The 18,033-nt window shown below is 35.0% G+C and overlaps 1 protein-coding gene across 6 annotated transcripts in view; it reads right to left on the bottom strand.

The window, feature by feature from the left end:
- LOC126970087 (protein pangolin, isoforms A/H/I/S) overlaps positions 1 to 18,033 on the bottom strand; it is a 179,284-nt gene that overhangs the window by 135,551 nt on the left and 25,700 nt on the right. For all 6 annotated transcript variants that reach the window (XM_050815806.1, XM_050815807.1, XM_050815811.1 and 3 more), the window contains exon 2: positions 13,189 to 13,535. In XM_050815806.1, coding sequence (XP_050671763.1) covers positions 13,189 to 13,356 — 168 coding nt within the window. In that variant the 5' untranslated portion in view covers positions 13,357 to 13,535. The remainder of the gene's footprint in view (positions 1 to 13,188; positions 13,536 to 18,033) is intronic.

Here is an 18,033-nt window from a genome sequence, read left to right as displayed (position 1 = left end):
GAAAGCAATCGCTCAGTAAAATGGAAACTTCTGGTGTTGAAAGACACTTACCGTAACTTTAATTTCAACCTCTTTTCCCCATTTCCTTCAAAAGTCGTGGGAAAAGCTCGGCTGCTCACTAGGCAGAAATTTAATCATTTATATATCTCGTCTGCCTTCTGCGAAATACAGCATGAATAATGTGTCCAACTTGATAGCCAGTCCAGTATGAAGCATTTTGAAAATATTATTTGATAATAATTGTATGTTAGCTTAGTATGAAAACGCACAGCAGGCGGCTAAATAAATTACAATAATTTAAGGAAGTTGAAAAATAGAAACAAATAATTAAAGCTATTTGTTGTTTTAGAACAATTTAATTTAATATAGGTAGTGAAATAGATATTTCTAGTTAAGTACTAGTTTATACATTAAAACGAAAATTATAATTGGCAAGACAAGAACAGGTAATGTTAGAGGTCAATGATCGAATTTTTTTCAGCTGCGTGCAACCACACTTGTTAATTTGACTGTACACGCATGTTAGCATTTTTTCCATCATTTTCTTTATTGCTGTTATAAAGGATTAATTTGCCCGAAAACTTTGGGGTCATACAAATGCAAAATATCTACTAGACTGTTCACCAGCTTTTTGTATCCAGCCGCTACTGTAGGAAATAAAAGTACTTTTTTCAGATACACTGAAATTCGTCGAACGTAAAACAAAATAGCCGTTAATCAATGAATGAGTGAAACGGATAATAAAATTAGATAGTTTATTTACTCGGTAATGTTTTTACATTGTAGAACACATTACTTGTTTAGTGTCGATTTGTCGATTACTATCCGCGGATAATGAACCATTTTATGTACTTTTAGATCCCATTAATTAAAAACTTGTTTGTGTAATTAAAACATGTACCTACATGCGGTGATCACTTGCCATCAAGTGACTCACATGCCCGATTCCCGTGCCATTGGAAAAAGAGTCTCAATAATACATAAATACGAACGTTTTTTGTTATTGAGATACAATGCGATTTTATTCACACTTGAGAGAATTAAAAGAAATAGAAATGATAACTAAATAGAAATGACAGCTAAATCTGCCAAGATCTAGAAAACTGCACCACACCTGTACTATATTAAAACAATAAACAAACATACATATCAAGTAGTTGATAAATGATGTTAACTAATAGTAACCGTCAACTTTTGTGGCTACCCTTAATGGGGGACCGGTATTGCCAATGTTATCTCTGTCTCTCGCTCGTAAGCACATATGGGATTAGGAAGCTACTGTAATTTTCGTAAAATGCTGCTTATATTCCTTCATATTTATCACTAATTAATTTACATTATGATATTATGCCTTTATATAATTAAATAATAAGATAGGTACCTACTATATTTTATTATTCAATTATTTTTTTTATTTTAAGTAAGTGTTAACCAAAATGGAAACATTAAATGATTAGAAGTCTACAAAACATTAAGACGGGTTAACAATCAGAAGGTAATCACCGCCGAGCATTCCGCAACGTTATTGATTACTTGATTACATGAACGATAAATGTATTATAAGGATTATACGGAGTTAAGACGGTAATAATCCAACTCCTATCAATATGTTCTTATTCCAGTCCTCGCTTGAAACATGTTACCAGAGGCCGCCCGCGAATTCGCGAACGAATTCGAATGTTATCTTTCATGGGCGATCTAGACGCAAATCGTACATAAAAGCCCGCATCTGTTTCCGAATCGAACTGAACGAATACCGTACTTTTTTAGAAGACAATAAAGTTTATGAGGTAGCGTTAACGAGGCAACTAACGCTAGAAATGCACAGATTAAAAAGATTTATATAAAGCCTCGTGCACACTATTGTACAGATTTATTCGACAGAATGATTTGTTGCGATTCGATACTTCCTCAGCTTTGAAGATGGTTTTTATTTGATTTTATTGTTTGCCGTTGTTTGTTAACTTTTATTCTGTGACTTCTTCTGAGATATAGTCAGCATCGTGCTCATCTTCCGATCCTCTGACGACTAAAAAAGGCAAATGCTTAGAGACAGCACATTAGGAGCAAATTTACATAAAAAATTACCAGTAAACAGTAGCGATTTTATACGATAAGTTGTTGTTACCAATGCGCTTTCAGTACCGAGCCCGCTAATCTGAGTGGGTTGGCTGGATCGTTTACATTGCGAATATAATATTATAAAATATGAACGAGTGACGACCTTTTCATCCCTCGCATGTCTCCTGCTCGTAACCTCAATGTTACCCTATGGGAATTGTTTGAACCTGAATAACTTTTGATTCCCACTATCTAGAAACCCAAACGAGGGTCTGTGCCCATAATGGTTGCTGAAGAATACCAATTTCTAACGAAATCTGTGTATTGTAGTTTATATACATAGAGGTGCCTACTATACTATTGGTTACAAAGTCCGATAATGATGCCTTTCTCTCTGAGCGTTACGTAGGCAGATTGTTAAGGACATCTTTCATACTTTCTAATCTTGGAATGTAGCCTTAGGTCGCAAAGGCCAAAAAAATGAATACCTGCTGCACTGGACCTTACGACTTATTGTGTGTAAATTCTGATAATCCCTGCAATAACATCATTCAAAAATACTTCAAAGAAAGAGGGATCAAATACGTCAGAGGTCCTGACCAGCAGGCAGATGTGCCGTCACTCTCATATGCACCTCTGATAAGAGATAACCTTATCAGCGCCGAATATTGATTCAGTGATAAGCGCGCCAATCGAAGCGCATTGTGTACGTAATACTGATTTTATATTTCCTATTTCGTGTTTCTTAAATTTGTTCATTTTTCATACATTTCGAAATTACATTGATACTTAATTACATCATCCATCGTTTTTTTAGATAATAGAACGACAAACGTTCACCGCCTAACACAGTACACATTCTCTTACAACTCCAGACGAAACACATCAACGAGTCGATCTCAAGAAGCACGCGTCTTTTCGCGGAAGAAAGTTCCGTTAAAGGGTTACGTCTGTCGACCTGAAACTAATGATGGAATGTCTTCTATGCTTGCAATTACTTCGACACTCATCAAACCGAACACAACAGTACAAATGCAAATATGGCGTCGATGCGTTGATGCGTCGAGCTATATGCCCACTGCCACTTCAGTTTCGCAATCATCTGCGCTAAGTCGGTGACTTTGGTTCTCCCACGGATCTCCTCATTTCTAATTCCATCTCGTAGGGAAACTCCGCGAATAGCCCTCCCCATTGGCCTCTGAGTGAGCATGAGCTTTCTCTTAAGGCCCAGGTTAGCGACAACGTCTGCGTTCCGTATGTCATCACTCTGGTTGAAAACCTTCGTCTTAAGGCTCGGTGGTATTTGTGGTTCAAGAAGATTTTACGGAGCTTTCCGTACGCTGTCGATCCGAGTTGGATTCGACGAGTGACCTCTTTCCTGCAACTGGTCAACAACTTCGTGAATACAGTTCCCAACTGTTACGGGATTTTCGTCTTGTCCATGTTCTTTTTGAGACCAAGGAGTAGGTACTTGGGAAGCTGTATTGAGGCTATCGACCATATGGCTAAAATCTTCAATGGTCTCAGCCATGATTACTCAGTCTCATACTAGGTTATGGTCTATGATTATCAACTTTATTGCGATGAAATATGTACCTAAAATAACTAGTACACTTAAAAGGTCAGCACCGTTAGAACTCGAGGGCAGGAATCAGGTAAATTGGCTCTTCGGAACACTCCCCGTATAAGTGATATCATTAAACATACACATAATCAAGCCTATCTTCCTGACACACATTCAAGGATGAAATACCTCCAGGAATGGCATTCCTAATATTCTTCTCCAGATTCTCCAACTCGCATCAAACTTTTCATACATGTTCTGTTATTCTTTATAGCCTTATGGTGGCCACTTACACTGCATCCTTGATCTAACCGAGAACGTAAACCTGGATTGGCCTTTCCTGTAACTGCCTGCAACATTTTGACTTATATTTGCAATCTTCTTATTAAGCATCATACCTTTTCATTTCATCCATCCACACTACACGATCAAACACCCCTAGCCTAAACTCTCTAACCCCTGGCTAAACCAGTCATAGCTACGGCCGTGTCACAGATAATCCTGAGTCAGTGACCCATTTCCTGCACTGCACAGGGATTCTCCAATATCATTTATTTTATCATCAATTTATTTTTCAAATCATTATTTTAATACGTTGTTTTTCGGTTAGTTTTGTTCTTTTACCTTATTTATCCTGTGTTTTGTGAAATACATGTTTTTCTTTCTTTCCCTACAATTTATTGTCAATAACTATATCAATCTATACTTTTATTCTACATCGCTCTCAGAATTCCTGGTCATATAATAAAGAAGATATATGTATTATTCATAGTAAATAACTCGACACAATATCAACAATAATTCGTTGTAATTACCTTCAAAATAATCTTATCGCGTCACGACAAAACTTTATTGAACCTGCTCGATAAACATTTCACAATATACAAATGATTTAAGTTTTCTTTAGTGTTAGTTCCGCCAATATTTGTTAAAATTTTAAGTTTTCTTTAACACTAAAGAAAACTTAATCATTTGTATAATTATGGATTTCCGCAAAGTAACGCCTAATTTAATAAATTTCACAATATCCTTAAATCCAGGAATTGTATCGTATCTACTGTTAAATCTGGGAATTAAATTGATAAGTACTTCGTATCTTTTTTTAGGCAATTCAAAAAAAGAAGGGTTTCTCAAAATAATCTATTTTGTTTTATGGTGTTATTTGATTTCTATCGCTCATAGCCATCAAACCTAACTAAACAACAACTAATCTAAGCCTAACAATGAATAAACCTGCATTGTTTTGGAAAAAATTCAGATGGGATCTGATCAGGCATATTGGGGAAACTCCGAAAATTTATACAAAAAATAATTTAGCGTTTTTGGTGTTTCAACAACAATCAAGCATTTGTAAATAGTATTATTTGGTGAAGAAAGAAGTGATACAGTGAGAACAAATGGAATTTTACACAATTAAAATTAGTATTTTATTTATTTATTGTTTGACTGGTGCGTTTCAGAACCTACTACTACACGGCAATACTATCTCTGGACCTCGCTGGAACGTGAAGCCCCCTCCCGCTTCGGAATAAACCTCTTGCGCTCGTCCTGTTGCATCAGTATGGTTTGCAGTTTCATTACCGTTGTGTGACAATAATAGTACCTACTGGCAGAATATTTTTCTGTTATTTATATATTTATTTTTATTATTTATTATTTTACCTAATCCAGATTATTTCATTGTTTTTTTCATCATTATATTAATAATACACAACACTTATACATAAATCTACGAGTATAGTAAAGATCTATAGTTGACGTTATCACGGATTCCCGAGCTCTTTTACAACAAATGAATGCTAAGTGTGTTGCCAGCCTTCAAGATAGCCGCAACTTCAAGTAAGTACCTACTTATGTGATATGAATGTAGGAACTATCCATTAACTATTAACATATTCTATTAACTCCATATGCCAAATATAATTTTAGTACAGTCAGCAAAAAGATAAAGAATATTTAAAAATCACAATAGATAAAATTATGTATCCACTATCGATGTGATTCAAGTTGTGCGTTCAAATGTACGATCGTCAGTCAGTAATACGATACCTACAGATTATGAACACAATCCAGTCTGTGACAATATGTAATTAAATATTCATAACCGTTCTGAACGCCGCTTCGCCGTATCTATAAATTGCAAACAAATGCGCTAAACTTGCATAGCTAATGCATTACGTGAAGGTAAACTAGACATCTGGGACTTAGTATTGATGGAAGAGACTTATTGATTTCATTTAGTTTTGCCACTCTACATTTCTATTCTATTCTATTCTTCCTACTGTGGCTTCTGTGGAAGACACACCACAGATTTGGCAGTATCACGTTAAAGTAGACATACTCTACATTTATAATGTAACAGTTTTTGAAGTTATACTGCATTAGGCGCGTCATGAAAACATGATGAGAGTAAAATTTTAAGATGCGCGCACGTCACTGTAACTCAAAAGTAACAGCTTGAAGTTGGTTCCTAAAATTTTCAGACCTTTGCATCATTCGTTTTTTATTTTTGATTTCTTCGTCCATTATTAGGACAGGCAAAGGGTTCAAGCCCATACAGCCCTATTCATTATTTAATAATTAATTGTCAAAGCCATCTTTGCAAGATTTTTACAAAGTTTTTCTTTCAAAAAACGTAGATTAGCACGAGGAATAAATCATTTTAATGATTTTTGCTTCGTTAGGCCAAAGTATAACTTCTTGCGTGCATACATAAGTACACACACACTTTTTTATGCTAGAATGTGCAACAGTTATAATTGTATTCATAGAACTGTTATTACTATTAAATAAAAGCTAACGTCGCTATCGACCTTTTTAATCGCAGTATGTAAACAGATTAGGTACAGTGTCTATAGAGACAAACGAGAAAGTAACATTTGGACCAAAAGTATTTCCATGTGATTAAGTATGTAGGTACGGTCTAACATTTTTACCTACACACAGAATACTCTTTCAAGTCTAAACAACAACTACATATTTTGCCGATATATAACGTACTAATCTGAACTAAGGGAGTGACCATTGAGTGCATTATTTCCGTAATTTTGTAGTTTCCTATGGAGTGGTAGATTCTTATTTTATTCAACACCATTATCTTGATGCATTGTTTTACTAAACTCTTTAGAACATTACTTTTACTGTGAATCTAACTAAATCTAAGAAAACACGAACGTGGTTGTCACCTTAGGGTAAGTAATACGATATTTCTGTCAACCAATTCATTTAACAGAGGTGTCACATTCAGTACTTCTACATCCATGACATAGCAGCCTACATCAATCGGTATACTCATAGATCGCAATTAGGTATATGTCGTGCGCCTACGCATGCGAATACCGTATGTAAAATAATAACTTTGAAATTTCACTGGTCTGTGCTAAGTTAAATCATTGTTAAGTTTAATTATTCATAAGCGTTTGTATTTTATTTAGAAAGAACAGATATAATAAGAAGGAAATTAATTATTCAGTGAACGTATGGAATAAGTATTGAGTGTTTAATTATCATACAACCTTATCTTCAAAGGAAGAATTCCTTCTTATTCTTCCACTTCTAACCAGACCCCTTTCTGATCTGATTGCGGTATATACAACTAGTTCATTAATTAAAAAGATCGATTTTTAGGAATATAGTATTTCGTTAACTAATTAAAATCGAATCGAGACAACTTGTCATCAGTCATGTGGTGAGTCTATGGTTTCATTCAATGTCATTTTTTGCGTACTAAATACCACAGAGTACTTTTAGTTATACTTCAAACTTAATACCTTGACGAAATTCGCAATAGCAAAGTATATTTGAATTTTATTTGAATCCCAGGCCGTTGTTTTGTGTTTATTTTTTCTTTACGTCGAGTTGAGATACTAATTATATTTCCTCCGCATATGCTAATACTATTACAGTGAGTGTTATCTATTATGAAATAACTACGTAATACGAAGTATTGTACCTACTTACTTTATTAATGAATGAGCTTCGTTGTGCGGTGTTTCCGGGGCGATACGACATGAGTACCTTAAAAAAACGCGTACACCTTCCTTTAGGGCCGGCAACGCTCCTGTGATTCCTCTGGTGTTGCAAGAGAATGTGGGTGGCGGTGGTCACCTAACACCAGGTGACCCGTACGCTTGTTTGTTCTCCTTTTTCACAGAAAAATAAACAAGTGAGCAAATTTAATATTTAAATACTGTGAACGGAAGCAAACGAAACAGGAGATCGTTGTTCGCTAAATTTAGACGAATCCGCTTGAGCACATGTACAGTGCACTTCTTTTACTTTTTATGTCTCGAGCTGATACAATTTGGCCTGACTAATATCGATTGCACTCCAACTTTATATTAATTATTTACCATCGTACAAAATATATACAGGGTGTACCCGTTAAGTGTAGGCGATTATTCCGTTACTATTACAGATATGACAAACCTTAAACTAGTATCAAAAGTATGTTACCTAACCAGTAAAATAACATCAATAACTTTTTAAAGAACAAACGAGGAGCATTCAATATTTTGAATACATTTAGTTACGGAATAATCGCCTGGTTACACTTAACGATTACATAACACTATGTGCTTATTGTAAAATAAACATTCTTTTAATTTGTGTAGAGGCGATTTTGGAATTCAATATATTTATTTTTACTATTTATTCTTATCGCAACAATAGTATTAAAACGCACTCTGTCAATTACAGCTGTCAATTAAAGACTTCTCCTTTATTGCTATCGATGATAAAATGCGTATAATGATCTTGAGCAGTGTGCGAAACGAAGTAACATAACTAAAAACCCACATAGCAACATTTATTTGAAGAGTGATGGATGTTTGTTCACGAGTTTATATGAGTAAATATATCGTTGGAGTTGCCCATAGTACAGGCTATGCCTAGGTGTGGATTCTTATTGCCTTCAAGATTTATATTCTAGGCTGCTATCATTTTGTGTCGGTGACAGGTGTTTAGCTAATAGGCGTCTTTTGTCTTACTGGTTCGTGATAAACATCTCCAGCGACAGCTCAACTTATATCTGTGTACAGAACTTAGGTTACTACACACACACATTATCTCTGGGCCTCGCTGGTACGTGGTGCCCCCTCCCGTTCTCCTTTCCACCCCTTGCGCTCGTCCTGTTGCGTCAGTACAGTTTGCAGTTTCATTAGCGTTAGGTACATTTAGTGATATTTTCATGCCATAACTACTTATATTTATCACTGATATTGCTTTTGTTATTGTTATGTTTTGAGTTTTGTAAACGTTCTGTAGTTTCTGTTATTCTGTGTCGTCATAATAGTACCTACTGCCAGAAAAATAAATACCTTTTCTTTACTTTACCCAAATTCTAAAAAAAAAAGTCCTAACACAACACCTTTACATCGAAATATAGCACTGACAAGATAAATCATTGTTAATTTATTAATAATAATAATCTCGTGACGTTTGTTTTGCGCACTTCGTCAATCATCACGTCAAATCAAACAGTCATCGACGTCATGTCCAGAGATAATGTAACCGGGTCATACCTATGAATAAAACAGAAATCGATGCTGCCATCAAACTAGCATGAAACATGCAATTAGCGCATATAAACTTGACCTCACGTCATCACATACGAAATATTTGTCGCAAAAACAATAAGCCAAGCAAAAACTTGCACCCATTGAGTTACACAGCTAGGGAACCGGCACTGACAACTTCAATCACGCTTTGCCGGTTTTTATGAACACATTTTGCATGGAACCATTTATAATGAGTACGGGAGAAAAAATTGACATCTTAAAGTTTATGACTTACGAATACAATACACGGTCGAGATAAAGTTGGATTTATTTCATTGGCGATAATAACCTTAATTAAGTTTTTTTTTTCGAATTGACTGAATAGCTATCAGATCATAATAGCCTTACTAGCGTACCTGGGTATATGAGGCACAGAGAAACAGATTACACACAGAGAAACACTAAATTCGAATTGACGGACAGGTGACGACTGCCGGAGGTCGAAAGTCCAAAAGAGACCACAAATAACGTGTGGCCATATTTCTTTTTAATTGGTCGAAATAAAGCCGACGTAGCGGTCCTTCAAATGTGGTAAAATCATACAAAATAGGCCGGGCTTTTTTAATATCGGTAAATAATAATTATTTATTTTATTACTTGCAGCAAGCGAGAGGAACTAGTTGTTATACATATATCTATAGATGTTTATTATATTGATGCGAACTTTTGTAAGCCATACCTATTGTATCTATGGTTTTTATATCTAGTATATTAGAAATGACATCAAAAAGAATTCTAAAGGAACCTATATTGAGAAAATAAATGCCTTTTATGCCTTTTAACATAACGATAGTATGTAAGTACATATGGATTTCTTTTGTAAGGTGCTGCTGCACCCAATATACCAGTCGTACTCAATGTTCATATTTCGAAACATCAATCATGGATAATAAACTGAGTCTTCTTTCTGATACGACAACTTATAAGAATACAATATACTTAATTTATTCAAAACGATATCATATTAAGATATCTACATATACTAAGTAACATTGACCTTTTTCTATTTTAACTACATAAAATGTAAGGTATACAGTATAAAGTGTTCTTAACTTGAATGAGAAACAGATAGCAACTCGATGGGAATATATTTTCAGTGCGTTCGTTAATTTGTCATGTTTGCTAGATATTGAAAAGATCAAACTAATGAAATTTGAATTTTGACACTTCAAGTTAATTCAATTAAAGGAATTTTCTAGTAGATTTACAAATAAGAATGAAATTCGTAGCACAACATCTCAGATTACGACATATGCATAAAAAAAGTAAGCATACAACTCTAGTCTATTGATACTGGCCATCGAAATCCATGTTGTATATATACAAAAATCAATATGGCGATACAACATGCAAACAAACATTTATAATGACATCAACGAAAACCCAAACGCCCGTAAAAGCCAGACACGATCACAATCCAATTCACAAACTAAAATTGTAATCGAAAGAAATCGAAACTCGAAAGAAAATTGTACGTACAAAGAGCATTGTAATAGCATCACGTACGATAATCGTCGCTATTATGACATACAAAGCAGAATTGCACCTAAATATAATCCAATATTTATACGATCCGTGACTGTAATACGTCCATTCTCAACAAATCACTCACACACTCCATCCTTATCGCACACGTCGGGCTTACATATGAATGAGACAGAGGGGAGATGTATCTGATTTTGTAGGTGTTCGTAGGTTTGCACTTGCCAGTAAGCGTCAGGTAAATTCGTGGACAAAAGCTGTGCGTTCATAGATGGAATACCTCTATGCAGGTAGAGCAGTATTATCCCGTAGTATAATAGAGTTTTTGGAAGAGCACAATGACTAAGTAATTTATGTCGAATGTTCGGGGTACCTGGTGTTTTTTCTTGTTTTGGGTTATGTTTAGTTTCGGTCCTTGTGGTTCGTTTGTTTGTTTTCACGGACGATTTGCGATTACAATTACATCCGCAACGATACCATCTTATCGTCGACTGTTTTCTTCATTCCTAATTGAGTAGTTTTTTGTTATGTGACATTATGTGTTGAAAAAAATATTTGATCTTCGATCATTTAGATAAGCCATCATCGCTAATGGCGGAACATTTATCAAAAGTTGAGATTCTGCAGGAGTGGATAATAAATTCACAAACTGCAGTAAAATTAGAAACAGGAATTTGGAACAGATGCACTCGCAAGGCCTAAAAAAGAGAGGCAATGGGCTGCTCACATAACTACATAAGAACCACTAAGTGGAAAGGACTACTGGGTAAATGAAAGGTTGGTAGACCAAAATGACCATGGACTGACGATATTACAGGAATTGCTGGGATATATTGGATGAATCTGTGCAAAAACAGAGAAACAGAAAATGATGGAGGAGATCCTCACTGAAGTACTTAGGGGTTCGTGTGCGTCAAAACTAAAAACTAGTTAAACTAATACTTATAAACTACTTTTTCTTAATGCAATGGAAAGTGAACAATATAACGAGATTTTTCTATTTAATTAATATATTGTATCATTATCAGGAATTAAGCTTGTCTTTCAGCATTTCGTGTTATGTCACTTTAACGCCAAATAGGCTTACTCTTTTCACATCATTAGATATAATTACAAAATATGTATAGGACTCTGTATGTTTACGCTTATAACATGCGTTCACTGGGTTCCACACACTCATGAATATTACTTTATTTGTATAAGTAAATACGATAATGGTAAATGTTTTATCAAAAATTCCTATCGTAAGGCGCTTCTGTGTAGCTCCGTAACACAGTATAACTAATTGCTCCGTGTGACTAACTTTTACATGAAGGTAGATAAGAAATTTTAAATGTATGTATATATACTTATAATAACTTTGTCATGCAATCTTCAACAATAACGGTGGGAAAAACGAGTTTCATCCTGGCTATTTATTTGTCATTTCGAAAATATTCCATATAATGGAAACAACGCATTGTGAATAAATTCCGAAAGTAAAACAAACTAAGTTTTAAATTTTTTTAATAACCGTCAAGAGTCACTTTGAATTTTTTCAATGATATAAATAAAAAAAACAGCGACTATATAAGCTATAGTGACCTAAGTACGAAAAAGATGATAGGTAAAATTCCACTATTGAAAACAAAGTTAAAAAAAATAACTTCACGTCTATTGGAGACGTTCGAAAGGATGTTCAGCCTACAAATCAACAAACACTGCCATTATACGTGGAACCCAGTCAATAGCACCTACCTGGGTTTGGCACCTGCTGAGGTTACCACTACAAAACCAATAAACAACTACTATACAAAACTATTCACGCAATTCTGACACCTATTGCGTTGCGGCACCGACCGTATTCGTCTGATATAATTAATTTGGTGCGTTAATGCTTAGCGCCGCGTGACGCATTTTAAGTATAGGTTTGTGAAAGCTTGTATTAATAATTAAATGAGACATTTAATGGTTATAGTTAGAGGAAGTGCGGACCACCAACATGCTATGAAATGTTATATTCTATTGGGATTTCTGAGAAAAATGATGAGAATATTAAGATTTCAACTCCAATTATTTTCCAAGACCACAATAGTATTTTTACTAATCATTATAATAGTGTTAGAAATAAAATAACAAGTGATACTAATCTAGTAAGGGCGTTGACAAAGGTCGCGGTGAACTGACATGTGACGAACACCTTTTTTATTTTATAAGAGAGGGCAAAAGGGCAAGAGGCTCACGTGATGGGGAGTGGTGAGGCAGCCGCCTCAAGACATCCCCAAAGCCACGGTTCAAGAGATGCGTTGCCGGCCTTTAAGGTGGGAGTATGCTCTTTTCTTGATCCTTAAGTCGGTAAAACAGCAGCCGGTAATCGATAATTAATTTTTTGTAGATTTATTTATCAGCTCAACAGGAGGTAAGAAGCTTTAATTCTATATGCATTGAAGCAAATCTATTCGAGCTTAGCGTCAGAATTTGACTGTCAAGTTCAGCAACAAAGATCTTGTACATAATAGTAAGAGTTTTATATCTCTATCTTACCTCACTCTCAGTCCAATCAATGAGACTAGATTTCTCCTCGAGCAGGTTCTCGGAGCTCCTCTTCTCGTCTTCCCCGTCCCCCTCGTCCTTGAACACCTTGACCTCATCAGTGGAGCCGAGGTCATCGCCTCCGGAGCTCGCCGCGGAGTTAGAGTGCGCATGCGGCATTTTCAAGCACCACACCCAACTCCCATTATCCCATCCTTAACTATCTGTCATCCATGGCACATCCAATCTTCCGAGATTGGTTCCAAACAATTGTCACTTATGGTCTGTTGAGGTCACGGTAACACTGTTGTCAGGTCGATTGGCTTGTCACGTCCGTTTGCGTTGACGAAGGTTTGTATCTGAAAAGTAAAAGCTTATTAATAAAACATTTTCATTTTATAGGCGAGAATTTATAACATATTAGAAAAAAAACTGTTTCTTGGGCCCTATGGTCTAGGCTAGGTCTTTTGTACACCACACAAAAAGCTGATAGAATAAGTATAGAACCGTACTGTATTTCGCTATATCGAGCTTTTCAAAATAAATACCAACACGGATTATTTACGCAAAATGGCGGCTATTTTAAAACTGACATTGTTATGATGCGAAACAACTATTTATCTTTTTGATATTGGATTCTGGACTAGGGTAAGACGTAAGGTGATGTTTTAGATAAACAATGACATCTGCCTGTATAATCATAATCTTAACATAAAATGACGTTAGGGAAAATGGCGCCTCCAAATGAAAATTCCTATCTTAATATATATAAATTACGTGACACGTTGTTTGTCTGCGATGGACTCTTGAAATTAATGAACGGATTTAAATGGGGATTACTTCATGGAGTGCAGTTTAGTCCAACTTGAGAGATAGTGATAGTTTTTATTTCGATTTGGGACCCATAATTATTTTTATATCCGATATTAATTGTTTTGTATGGACATATTTTCTGTGAGAGAATTTATTGACGCATAGTTCGACAGTTCTGCTGTGAAACAATTAAATTATAACAACAAGTGCCATTTTTTACGAAATAATTCTTGATGTTTTGAAATATTATTGGCAAATTCCTTTAAAAGAGTAATTTTTTTTAATATTTACAGAACAATGTCTGTCGGGTCAGCTAGTATTCTATAATTATATAAGACACTTAACTATTCCTTGTACTCCATAAACAAATACAATACAATAGATGTATTTGAATTAATTTCTGATGCCGTAACGTTAACCTATGTTGATAGGTACACGCAACACTTATCTTAACCCTAATGGGAGACCCAAAAAGAACAACCTCGATACAAGACCCGAAGGTTCAAATCCATGTCAAGTAGACTGTGGAGTGCCATCGTTGTTATAGGCCAAGTACCGAGCCCTCAGCAGAAATAACATATTGACAGTAACTTATTACAACATTGGTCGAACAGGAGATTCACTGAACCGAGCAGCTGTATAAGTAACTATTTTGTATTGTTTATTACAGTCAGTGTAAAATACTCTATTGATTGAAATTTGAAAAGAGTGGCCGTTGAGTTTTTTCATTTTTCTTCTCACGAGCCCTACTTTTTCCGAAGATAATATGTAAGATACGGTAATTTAAAATAAGTAAGTTTGAGCCTAAATTAAAGTTTATTATCTCGGACGGAACCCGAGATGTTGCGGGTTCGAGTCCCGCATCGTTCAAAAATATTGGTTACACATGTAATTTGTATAATTAAACCCAGAAGTGAGGAATATCATTTCAAAATAACTAATTGTAAAGATATTACTGTAGTGTGTAGTGTAAGTCAAGAGCAAACATACAAATCGCAACAGGTATATAAATTGGCATCGAACACGAGTGGGGAATGCAACCGGCGCATCCGCTGACATACATACGTCTGTCTCCTTTTATGTTTATTGGTGAGAGCATTTTGTAATGCCGAGCATACTCTCATTCAATCTTGAATACTTCGCATTGCTGTGTTTTTTTTAATACATTAAATGCATGGTATGTCAGTTGTCACTGTAATGAATTTGTTGTAATAGTGACTAAGTCAATGGCATTATACAAGGTTGGAATTAAAAAAAAACGTTAATATTTAATTAAGGTGATAACTTTTAGTTTTTTTATGGAAGAAACGAGGGTTCACTTCACTTGCTACACCAGAGGAATCACAAGAGCGCTGCCGGCCATTTAAAAAAATGTAGACGCTTTTATTTTATGGTACCCATGTCGTATCGTTCTGGAAACACCGCACAAGGAAGCTCATTCCACACCTTGGTTGGTACGTGGAGGAAAGCTCCTTGAAAGCTGCACTGTGGAGGAACGCCACACATCCAGATGATGGGAAAGATATCCTATTTGCGGCGTGTCGTGGGAAGGTGGAATTCGACGTCAGGAATCAGCTTAAACAGCTCTTCGTAATACTCTCCGTGATAAATGCGGTAGAAGCCACACAATGAAGCGACGTCTCTACGCAATGTCAAGTTATCTAGCCCTTCACAGAGCACTGGGTCCCCGATAATTCGAGCAGTTTAGGCTAGATGTATGTTATGACCGAAAATAATACCTGATTGTATTTTACTCCTAGAGGCGTAGGTAGAGGTAACAGACCTTACTTTTTAAAAAAAAAAGAATTTTTTAATAGTTGAAAAATAAAATTTTTATGATAATTTTGTTGGCTTCGTTCTGTTCTATTCTTCGTACAATGGCTTTCTTGCATTGGTTACTTTTTAGAAAGAAATTGCACGGCATGTCAGTTGTCACACACGCGGTTGGATTAAAAAACCGGACACGTGCGAGACGAACTCGCCTACCAAGAGTTCCGTACATTTTTTTATGATTTAATTGCAAATGTATACTTTTCGGATTGCTTCCTATACTTGTAGTAGTATGGTATTACTTGTCAAATTTCATAGTTGTAGGTGAACGGAAAAACCATATAAGTTTTGAATCCCTTGAGAGTTTCGAAAGATACTTTTTTTTGCGGAATGACCGTATTTTTTATACTTAGGAGTTTGACTTTACTTTCAAGTGACTGTAAGCTGAACATATCGTTTTAATTATAACTCGATACCTCCACACACTCAGAATATTAACTGTCTAGCTATTGTTGTTGTTGCTATACGACATATACAGTTTTCTGACAGACAGACGGCAGAACAGTAATAATTAATTGTCTAGGCCAGCTAACATTGTATAAATTATATTATATAGGCTAAGCTGTTATTTGATATAAAAGATGGGCTGGGAGTTTTTTTTATCAGTTCTTCTCTCCATGTCAAAACCCCTTTAGGAACTGATGTGGCTTCATGACGTTTACCAAGTGTTGTTGCAATGTTTTTTTTATTGCGTTTATTTAAGGTCGCTTTTTAACAACAAGGTCATTAGCGACCACGGTATTTTACAAATATTTATATAAATCTATAATTTTTTAAAAATTCTAGTGTTCTTACGCATCCATCTTGATTTAAACAATCTTTTATACTATTCGGAAGATTACATTTAATTTTTACATTAGATTAATAATTACACTCAACTAACAGGTGTAACTACAACGAAATGGAAAGGGCCGGTGGGCATTAGAAAAGTTGGAAGACCGTGTAAGAGGTGGGCTGATGATGTGATTGAATACGCTGGAAAAGACTGGCTAATATTGGGCAAAGACCGAATAGTGTGGAAAAAAATGAAGGAGGCCTTCACCCAAAGAGGGGCCCATACTACTAATTAAACATTTATTATTAAGAAATAGAAAAAAAAAATACTAACATAAAACTATTCTCTTTTTAAATTCTTATAATATTAGTCTTAAGTTAAGTTTACTAACAATAATTATAAGTTTGTTTTAATTTTTAAATTTAGCTTAACTTAATTATGTAATTTAGTATGGGAATAAAAGGCTTTTTTATTTTTTATTTTATTTTATTAACAGGTGTAACATGCAATATGTTATGTTATTGTCACTCAAATATATTTATAATTCAAAACATAATATGTATTTTATTATCAAACTTGATAAACGGCCTTTTATTTCACCTCATCAATCCAGGTCTTCAAAGCGCCTCAATAGTCTCATAGTATGTATCACTATTGCGCGTGCGCATATAGCTCAGTCGATCTCATTACCAGCGTCTAACACGCCCTGCTGAGCTGAGTTATGTGTACCGCAACAATGGTGACAACTGCAACGGTTCGAACTTTATATCTAACGTTTTATAATCGTTTAATAATAAAGTATCACTTTTATGATGATATTTTAATTATGTTCTAAGTCACGCATAAATGACTTTTTATCTATACCATGCTTTCAATCCCCTGTTAAAGAATCTAAAACAGTTACTTATTGCCAACATTAAACCACCCAATGCCCTAATGACCATAACATAATCCAAACGAGTGCTGTAATGAAATTCAGTACAACATTATATCATCCGTTTTCATAATAACACTCCTTTAGATGATATTATGTTTACTAGGACTGGCTTTTTGAATGTTAGCAGTAAGCTAACTGTTTCAGAATCTTTTATAGAGGATTCATATTATGGGTGTAGATAAAGTCCTGTATACAACTGTTGATGATTAGGTATTAGAACACTCTGAATGTGATAGTATTATCATATTAGATAAGCCCACATTCGTGTCTTAATACCCCTTATTACATAACAGTTGCATAAATAACTAGTAGGTACGCATGTTATATCAAAATAACATTTTTACTTTTTCCACTAGGAACTCACTTAAATGGCTTCTAATATACATTGACGTACTATAGACCACTAGACTCAAAATCGCCTAATAAAAGGTCGTCGAAAATGACTATATTGAGATGAAAATATTATATACACAAGAATATACAGATAACATTGAAACATTCA

Source organism: Leptidea sinapis, chromosome 20, assembly GCF_905404315.1.
Source record: "Leptidea sinapis chromosome 20, ilLepSina1.1, whole genome shotgun sequence".
NCBI lineage: Eukaryota > Metazoa > Arthropoda > Insecta > Lepidoptera > Pieridae > Leptidea > Leptidea sinapis.
Note: the sequence above shows the minus strand (reverse complement) of the source record. Positions and strands in the feature narration are given on the sequence as shown.